At 39.1% G+C, this 9257-nt stretch overlaps 2 protein-coding genes across 2 annotated transcripts; both read left to right on the top strand.

The window, feature by feature from the left end:
• The first annotated feature begins 2319 nt into the window (after positions 1-2319).
• Positions 2320-5988, top strand: LOC132181847 (ankyrin repeat-containing protein BDA1-like). Its single transcript, XM_059595076.1, has 4 exons — positions 2320-2916; positions 3225-3653; positions 5626-5712; positions 5851-5988. The coding sequence occupies exons 1-4, from the start codon at positions 2320-2322 to the stop codon at positions 5986-5988; spliced, it is 1251 nt and encodes a 416-aa protein (XP_059451059.1).
• Positions 5989-6929: 941 nt separating this feature from the next.
• On the top strand, positions 6930-8416 carry LOC132181846 (uncharacterized). Its single transcript, XM_059595075.1, has 2 exons — positions 6930-7301; positions 7358-8416. The coding sequence occupies exons 1-2, from the start codon at positions 6930-6932 to the stop codon at positions 8414-8416; spliced, it is 1431 nt and encodes a 476-aa protein (XP_059451058.1).
• Positions 8417-9257: the final 841 nt, after the last annotated feature.

Genomic DNA, 9257 nt, shown 5'->3' with positions numbered 1-9257 from the left:
TATACAATCCAACTTCCTTAAAATTGTATTTCTAGTTAATGTTTTTTAATCTCTTTAAATTTATTAGAAGAAATCTTTTTGAATAGATCTAACACTTAAGAACGAAGAAAAGCTTTATTCTGCAAAACATTTCTAGGGAAAAAAAAATAAAAGATTCTTGCTCCCATTAAATAAATTGAATAATCATGATTTCAACAAATCAATAGTCGTGTTAAATAGAAAATCAAAGAGAAATTCGAGAGAATACTTACGGAGTGTAGGTTTCTGAGCTGGAATGGAAGAATTAACCAAGAGTTCGCTCAAAATTTTGAGTGGAGGAAGAGGTGGCTGCTAATAAGTGGGGTTTTTAAATTGGAGAATTAGGGTTAGGTCAAAATAAGACTCAAATCTCAATTTGGCTAAAAAGCAAATTTTTAAAAGATTTGATTTCAAGGAGCTAGCCGACGCTTATTTGCCTGCACTTATATTAAAATACCAACGCTTGTTTTGTTACCAACACTTTTTTTAGGTGCATCGTACACGTGCTAGAAAAACATGTGCCAAGATAGGTCATTTTTTTAGTAGTATGCTCAATTTGGCCGAAATTTCAAATTTCCAAGAACATTAAGTGGCTCGCCATATTGGAGACGCTTTTAGAGCAGAGTTGCTAATTAAGGTTTAGGCTTAATTTGGCTTACACATCACACCAACAATAATAATAATAATAATAATAATAAAATAAAAAACCCCTTCATATTTTTGAAAAATAAAATTTTTGGTATAAAGGTTTTTAAGATTATGATCCATTAATCTTTTAACATAGGTCCAACTAGATGATTTTTCACACCCTAAGCCCAATACATTGGATCTACTCAAGATTGTCTTGGGCTCGCTCAAGGTCGTCCAACCTAAATATAAAATAGGGGATGTTAGAATCAAAAATAGATCTCCAACTTTCAATTTTGAGAATGCTACACAGATTCTCATGACTTTCATACTGAAAAAATTTTAAATGCATATCTTTTTAATGTGGCACTAAAAATTATTATTAAATTTTAGATAATTTTTTTTTTTTTTGGCTTTTGAACCGCATCAGAGAAATGTAGTCGGGAATGTCTTGGTGAAATTACTTGGATGAATTTCAAGAATGAAGTAACAATTAATAACCCCATCAAATGATAATAAGAGCAATTGAAATTTATGAGAAATTTTTGTTTCTTCTATTTGGTTCGATTATCGTATTTATTCTTACATTTGTTTCTTCTTTAAAATTTATAAGAAATTTTTGTCTTTTTAGGTTCTTTGATTTTATTTGATAAATCAATACATATTTTTTAATTTGTGACAAATCCGGGATATGATAAGGAGATAGTCTTTCAGAGTAAAAGGCATCTTTTGGAGCCTCTGATTACTCCTGAAACATTGATCTCTCATCCGGTAAAGGAGTTAAATGAGCTATGTCAAAAAAGAAAATATAATATGAAAGAATTCATCAAGTCAGGCAACAAGGGTATAGCTTCAATTACAATAAAGGTTGAAGCAAATGGGATCTCTTTCAAGAGTTCATCTACCGCTGCCAATAAAAGGACAGCAAAAAAGATAACTTCTAAGGTAGTATTGAAGTCTCTAAAGGAACAGATTCTATAAAATGAACACGGGAAACAAGTTTAAACTCTAGGTATCAATATTTTCCATATTGGACAAGTTGTGTCTGTTCCGATATGACATGGTGGTTCATTCATGATATGATATGATACAAACTTAATATATTACTCATCCTTAAAAATGTGTTTACAAAAAGAGAGTGTCCAATAATTTATCGCATGATTAATCATGTGATTAACATTATAGATAAACGATGCGGGGATAATTAGCTTGGAACAGACATATACTAGTAAATGGTTGGTGACATCTTTGTACAGGAAGTCAAATTATTCAAATTAGATGGCTCATTAATTACTTTTATGGAAAAAAAAAAAAAAAGAAGAAAAGAACAAAAAGATAGAGACAATTCATCTTGAGATTCTAGCGGTTGAATGATATGTAGCAACTTGCTTTTAGAAGCTGGGGAAAAACACAAAAAAGAAAGGCCAAGATTCAAGAGTGTCTCCCTCTTGATTGATTCCTTCACTCCCAATCAAAACCAGAAACGTCATCCGGTCAACGTTCGTCTTCTTCCTAGTCTTTTTTGGTTTTTCATTTTCTCCAAATCAACTCACGCACCGTTCACTGCCTTCCGGCGCCAAGCACGGCCACCGTCTAGCAACACCAGAACTGCACGATCATCAACAGGACTTCACACGTCGCACGGAAACACCACTCAACAACACGCGGCTAAGGATGGATCAGAATTTGAGGGATGCTTCTGAGCAAGGAAACGTTGACGGCTTGTACTCGTCGATTGCAAGAGACCCAAAAGTTTTGGACAAGATCGATGAGATTCCGTTTGTTGACACCCCATTACACGTGGCTGCAGCTGCTGGACAGACCCAGTTGGCGATGGAGATGATGATGTTAAAGCCATCATTTGCTAGGAACCTTAACCCAAATGGCTTCACCCCCTTGCTCCTTGCTATGCATACTAACCGAATCCGATTGGTGCTCAAGCTACTTAAAAATCATAAGGACCTTGTCTGCGCGCAAGGAAGGGGTGGTATGAATCCTTTACATTATGCAGCTCAAACAGGAAACCTCGCTCTATTGGTTGAAATTTTAAGAGTCTACCCCAAGTCGATTGAAGTTGTGACAAGTCAAAGTGAGACTGCTCTGCATGTTGCAGTGAAAAACAACATGTTAGATGCTTTTCAGCTCCTGGTTGGATGGCTTCGGCGAGCCTGGTTTAAAAATGCGGGATACTGGGAGAATTGGATGCTGACTCGGAGGGATGTGGATGGTAACACTGTGCTGCACATTGCAGCATCCAAAAATCAACTCCAGGCAAGTTCTTTCTACTTGTGTTTTCTAGTGAAGAAGTAAAATAGAGCTTGTATGATAGAGGTCTATCTTGAAACATGCAAAGAAGTAACAGTAAGATTCAATCTCAAGAACATGCTAAAAATGACCCTCAACTCATTTTATTAAGTATTTGGTAGAGACATTGTATGTTCTTTTTTCTTTAATCTGTTACGTTTGCTTTTATTTTTGTCCCTATTTATTTTTTTTTTGTGGGGTTGGGAGGGGGTTGAATAGTGTAGACTATTTAACAGTGATGGGATCAATAATTGTGCACTTCTTAAGTTGTACAGGTAGTAAGGTGGTTATTGCCTTGTAGAAATTTTTTTGATATAAACGCCAAGAATTCAGAGGGTCTTACTGCTCTGGACATGGTGGACAACCAAGAGATGAGGAATATTCTATGCTGTGCCCAAGCAAAAAGTGCTTCATCTCTTCCTACGTTTGCTTCTTGGGCAGATTACTTCAGATCTCCTATCAAAATTAAGGAGATGTTATTCGTATATCTCTTTCGTCAGAGAATGCGAATGTCAAATGACATGCGCAATATGTTGTTGGTGGTTGCTGTACTGCTTGTAACAATCGCCTACCAAGCAGTACTCAGCCCCCCTGGAGGATTTTGGCAAGATAACTACATTCCTGGAACCAATAATCAGTTCAATATCACAGCCACTACCAACGCTACTAATGAAGTCAATCAAGTCCCACATTGGGTGGGGACAGTAACCATGGCCAGACACTTTTTCCATCTACTCGTGTTTATTAATACTTTAACCTTTTATATACCACTATTCTTAATTGTCCTAGTCCTCCCTCATGATCTTCCTAGTGTCCTGCTCCTCATATCCTTTGGACTCCTCTTTCTCTCCTATGGCACCTCTATAATAATCACAGCCCCGCTTCCAAGTTATTGGCTTCCTTATTTTTTCTTTTTCTCTTTCTTTCTTCTGTCTAACATTGCCTTGTATTTCTTCGTAACTTGGAAGAATGACATACTTTTCATTGCTTTCTTTGATCCTGAAAAAGAGGTTTGAGCTACATATCCTTGAGTTCATGCAATGTAGTTTTATGTTAGAAAATATATTTCCTATATTGAAAAAATATATATCAAATTGATATTGTATGTTATTTACCTTTTATAAGAGTGATTGTAATCAAGTTTGATGATAATCAAATCAATCAAATTTGTTTGTCATACGTATCTATTTCAATTCTGAGCATTTGTATTATAATATCAATCAAGCAATAAGAGCATAATGTTTTTCTTTGGGTTTTATTTGTGGACGCGTAGGTCATAGACCGAACCGCGTAAAATTATTATGTCACTTTTATTATTTTGTTTATTTCTTTCCGCTAATTATTTATAATTTCCTATTTCATTATGAATTTATTAGTTTAAGCTTGATCAATACCATCACACCTTACCAAGGAGCTAAATTTTCTAAACGTACATGTCTTATTCTGGTCAAGAAATGTCACGATATGGATAAAGCACAAAATTGCGTTAATTGAACTTTAATTTATATATAAGCTTAAATAAATACTAGAAGAGTATCTAACATTCTTCAAAATAATTAGTACAAACTCATAAATAAAATTTTGGAAAAAAAATATATTATTTCTATCGGGTTATCAACTATCAGGCAATTTATAATGTCATTCTAAACTTTTAATTTTCGCAATGTCCTCACAAACTACTATTGAGTTGCAAATATTGTCTCATTTTGTGCAAAATATGACAAAAACACCTCTAATAAAAATTTGGAAAAAAAAAAAAAAATCAGAAAAAAAAAATTAAAAAAAAAATTGGCACTTATTCTATATATCTCAACTTGGGACCTGGCTTTCATGTTGTAGTGAAAACTACCACATGCATGTTTGGAAAACAGTTTTCCACTAAACTATACCGTTTTCCACGATTAAAAATTAGGTTTAAAAAATTAATAATAAAAAATTCATTAAAACTTAAAAATTATATAAAAAATAATAATAATAATAATAATAATAATAATTAAAAAGCTAAAAATATTATAAAATATTATAAAAAAAAATAAAAAAAAAAGAAAAGAAAAAGAAAAATGGGCTTTCATTGTTCCAGGTCGTCATTCATCATCTCCTCCGGCGGTGGCATGTCAAAATCCTCCTCCATTTTCCCACGCGCAGACCTTGAGGATGGGGCCCTTGTCCGGCAGATCTAGGTCGTCGTTCATCATCTCCTCCGGGGGAGGCATGTCAAAATCCTCCATTTTTCCACATGCAGACCTTGAGAATGGGACCCTTTCTGACACTAAAAATCTTCCTTATTGTTGGGTCATGGATCAACCCATTTAAATATTCAATAGTCTTCAGGCCCAATCTGAGAAAGCCCAAGACCTGGACCTAAGACTCATGAATCCGAGACCTACGTTCGAGACCCAATGAGCCAAGTCTTATGTATCCGAGACTATTGAATCCGAGACCCTCTAAGCCGAAGCCGTAAAGTCCGAGACTAACTCAGGACATACAAGCCTCGGCAAAGGGAATAACTCCGATATCCTAAAAGATATTATTTACAATCAAAATATATCAATGAAGATACGCCAGTTAGCATCTGAAGTCACAAAGGTGACCGAGTCCTACTCGATCCCCTAATCTCAGGACATTAAAATCATGAATAACTAACAAACATGATCCTTCATTCAAAAGTTTGTTCAGATGATATCAAGGGATAAGATTCCTGAATGCACGGGAAATCAAATCCTCTCCTTGCCTATAAATACAGGTCATGTTATCAAAGCAAAGGTAATCACAACTCTCATGATCTGAGTTTCGTAGTTGTTGACAATATCCTTTCTCTTTCCCATTCTGACTTAGGCATCGGAGTGCTCACGCCGGCTCACCCCCGATCACTTCGATCCTTCTCTATTCTTTGTTGTGCAGTTCAAATCATTCGTGCGTTGGTCAAATCGAGCTTGTTGGGCGTGCCACGTCATTTTACAGAAAACTGTGCCTGAACAGTTTGGCGCAGTCTGTGGGAACTTCGATTTTCATCAGTTCTCTACTAATCCAAAATGGTGACTACTCGTTCCAATGCTGCAGCCTCCAACGCACCGCCACCATCCGACCTAGTCGAATTCATGAAGTAGATGTCTGAATCCATGAAGGCTCTGAAGAAGCAAAAGGAAGACCTGGCTGTAAGGCTCACAGCTGCTGAGGGCCGTAATAGCCAGTGGGACAAAGAGCGAGCAAGAGGGCGCGAAGAACAGCGTGAGAGGGAAAGACGAAGGGAAATTCGGGATGGGAAGCGAACTGCAGGTTCGCATCGCGATGAAGAAGCAAGCTCAGTCCAAGCTAGCCATCATACTATTGTCCAAAATGAGGAGCATCATGAGCAGCAGAACCCAGAAAGGTCTCAACATACAAGGCCTCGACGGGAACAACTCCACTGCCGGAATAAAGGCCAGATGAGTGCTGACATGGAAGATCTGAAGAAGAAGTACGAAGAGCTAACTCGCAAGTTGGCTGCAAAGGACGAAAAAACCCCTGCTGCGGGGTTTATGGACAACACCGACCTACCTTTCACTAATCGAGTGTTAGGTTTCCCTTTGCCTGACAACTTCAAGATACCTCGCGTCAAGGAGTTCAACGGTAGTGGCAACCCTTCTGAACATATGGGAAGTGTCCGTGCTCACTTTTCCCTTCACAAGTTTCCAGATGAAATAGCATGCAGAATCTTTCCCCTCACTTTGGAAGGAGTCGCTCAGGACTGGTTCGGCAGATTGCCTGCCAAGTCAGTAGACAGTTTCAAAGAACTTGGATGCCACTTTTTAAGCCAATCCCTGGCAACCAAGAAGAGGAGGAAGCACTCGACTTGCTTTTTGTCATTGCGTCAGGGAAAGGAATAAAACCTAAAGGATTTCATGCATAGGTTCAATAAAGAAAAATTGTTGGTGGATAACCCGGGGGATCAAACGGTATTATCCGCATTATGGCATGGAGTCAGGCCAAACGGGCCTCTAATGGCCGAAGTGTCAAAGAATTCGACAGAGATAACTCTTTGCAAGTTTATCGCCAAGACAGAGAAGTATATTAATCAGGAAGAAATGATTAAGGCCCTCACGAAAGGTCAAAAGGAAGAAGACCAAGAAAAGGAGGACGCCAAAAAAGAGCCACCTGTAGCATCTACTCCGAAGGAAGAGAAGTTACAGAAGAAAGTAGTGAAGAAGACTATTCCATCATTCCAGAAGATAGAACCCTGGCGACGTGAAGATCGAAGGTCACCTTTGAATACCAGGGTCAACGAAGTGTTTATGGAGATCATAAGAGACCCAGCTTTCAGGTGGCCGAGTAAGTTGCGGGGTGATCCGAGGAAGCGAGATCAACGAAGTTCTGTGAGTACCATAATGATCACGGGCATTTGACAGAAGACTGTATAACCTTGTGACAGGAAATCGAAACTTTCGTTAGAAATGGAAGGCTAGTAAGATTCCTAGCAGGAGAAAGGAACCTAGACGCGGTTTACCAACAGCCCCTCATGTTGGATGCAAACCGAGATGAAGGGGGACGAGAGCCGAGACGTGATCGGGATGCTGGTCGCAGAGAAGATCCGAGACCCCCTCGGGATCAAGGTGTGGTAGGTGAAATCCACACCATCGCCGGGGGAATAGCTCATGGAGGACAGTCTAATTCGGCCAGAAAAGCCTACGCCAGAAAAACGCAGACCGAGGAAGTCTTTATAGTACAAAGACCCTCCAAAGTTGCAAAAAAGGATTCAGTGGTCCTTTCTTTCTCCGAAGAAGATGCTAAGGGGGTAATGCAGCCACATGATGATCTGCTAGTTGTAACAGTGACGGTGGCTAATCATCTAATACATCAAATTTTGGTGGACAATGGAAGTTCAGCTGATGTTTTATATTGTCCAGTCTTTAAGCAAATGGGTATTGATCGTGAGAGGATCAAACCATTTAGCTCTCCCCTAGTTGGATTTGCAGGAGAGCAAGTCCAGCCGATTGGCCTTATTTCACTCCCTATAACGATAGGAACGGCGCCCAAACAAAAGACCGTCATGGTAGATTTCCTAGTTATTGACCGACTAGGTGCCTACAATGCCATCCTTGGTAGACCCGCTTTAAATAAGTTGAAGGCCATAACTTCGACGTACCACCTAACGATGAAGTTTCCGACAGAAAAGGGAGTCAGAGAAGTGAAGGGGGATCAGACCCAGGTGAGAAGATGTTATAATACGTCTCTCAAGAGGGTTTTGGATCCGACTCCTATTGTCATTGGTACAGTAGGTGGTAATAGCCGGAATGATCTAAAGGGAGAGCCAGCTAAACCTCTGGAAGATGTGATAGTTGCAGAAGGCAAGGTTTTGAAAATTGGGACACAGCTCAGTCCCATAATCCGAGACGGTCTCGTCACCTTCTTGAGAGGAAACTTCGAAGTCTTCACATGGACCCATGAGGATATGCCAGGAATCGATCTTGAAGACATCCTCCACCAATGAAATGTGGATCCGAGTGTGAAGCCGGTGAAACAAAAGAAAAGGAAATTTGCTTTTGAACGGAATATGGCTATAGCTGAGGAGGTGGAGAAGCTTCTCAAGGCTCGTTTCATTGAAGAAGTATATTATCCCGATTGGTTAGCCAATGTAGTATTGGTTAAAAAATCCAATGGGAAATGGAGGATGTGCGTGGATTTTACCGACCTCAACAAGGCTTGTCCAAAAGATAGCTTTCCACTACCCCGCATCGATGTATTGGTGGATTCAACAGCTGGGTATGGCTTACTCAGCTTCATGGACGCTTTCTCTGGTTACAACCAGATATACATGCATCTAGAAGATTGTGAGAAAATTGCGTTCATAACTGACCGAGGCCTGTACTGTTATAAAGTCATGACCTTCGGTTTGAAGAATGCAGGGGCAACATACCAAAGGCTGGTAAACAAGATGTTCCGAGACTAGATCGGATGCAATATGGAGGTGTACGTCGATGATATGCTATTCAAGAGTGTGCTACCGCAAGACCATGTACTCGACTTGCAAGAGACGTTTACAACCTTGAAGAAATACAGGATGAAGTTGAATCCCTCAAAGTATGCGTTTGGAGTCTCATCAGGAAAGTTCCTCGGTTACATGGTATCAAGCCGAGGAATAGAAGCCAATCCTGAGAAGATACAAGCTGTCTTGGATATGCAGTCTCCAAGAAACTTGAAGCAGCTTCAGCAATTGACAGGAAGAATAGCGACATTAAATCGGTTTATTTCACGATCAACCAATAAATGTCTTCCATTCTTTAAAGTCTTGCGAAAGGCTTTTGAATGGATGGACGAATGTGAAGAAGCCT

Source organism: Corylus avellana, chromosome ca5 (genome assembly GCF_901000735.1).
Source record: "Corylus avellana chromosome ca5, CavTom2PMs-1.0".
NCBI classification, from domain to species: Eukaryota; Viridiplantae; Streptophyta; class Magnoliopsida; order Fagales; family Betulaceae; genus Corylus; species Corylus avellana.
This window is presented reverse-complemented; position numbering and strand designations above follow the sequence as displayed.

What these genes read in the sequence shown, in the direction of transcription:
- LOC132181847 (XM_059595076.1), top strand. Translation starts at nt 2,320, where the DNA reads ATGGATCAGAATTTGAGGGATGCTTCTGAGCAAGGAAACGTTGACGGC. An exon ending in CATCCAAAAATCAACTCCAG is followed by an intron (nt 2,917 to 3,224) that starts GCAAGTTCTTTC and finishes TAAGTTGTACAG; the next exon opens with GTAGTAAGGTGGTTATTGCC. An exon ending in GTCATGTTATCAAAGCAAAG is followed by an intron (nt 5,713 to 5,850) that starts GTAATCACAACT and finishes TTTGTTGTGCAG; the next exon opens with TTCAAATCATTCGTGCGTTG.
- LOC132181846 (XM_059595075.1), top strand. Translation starts at nt 6,930, where the DNA reads ATGGCCGAAGTGTCAAAGAATTCGACAGAGATAACTCTTTGCAAGTTT. An exon ending in AGCGAGATCAACGAAGTTCT is followed by an intron (nt 7,302 to 7,357) that starts GTGAGTACCATA and finishes ACCTTGTGACAG; the next exon opens with GAAATCGAAACTTTCGTTAG.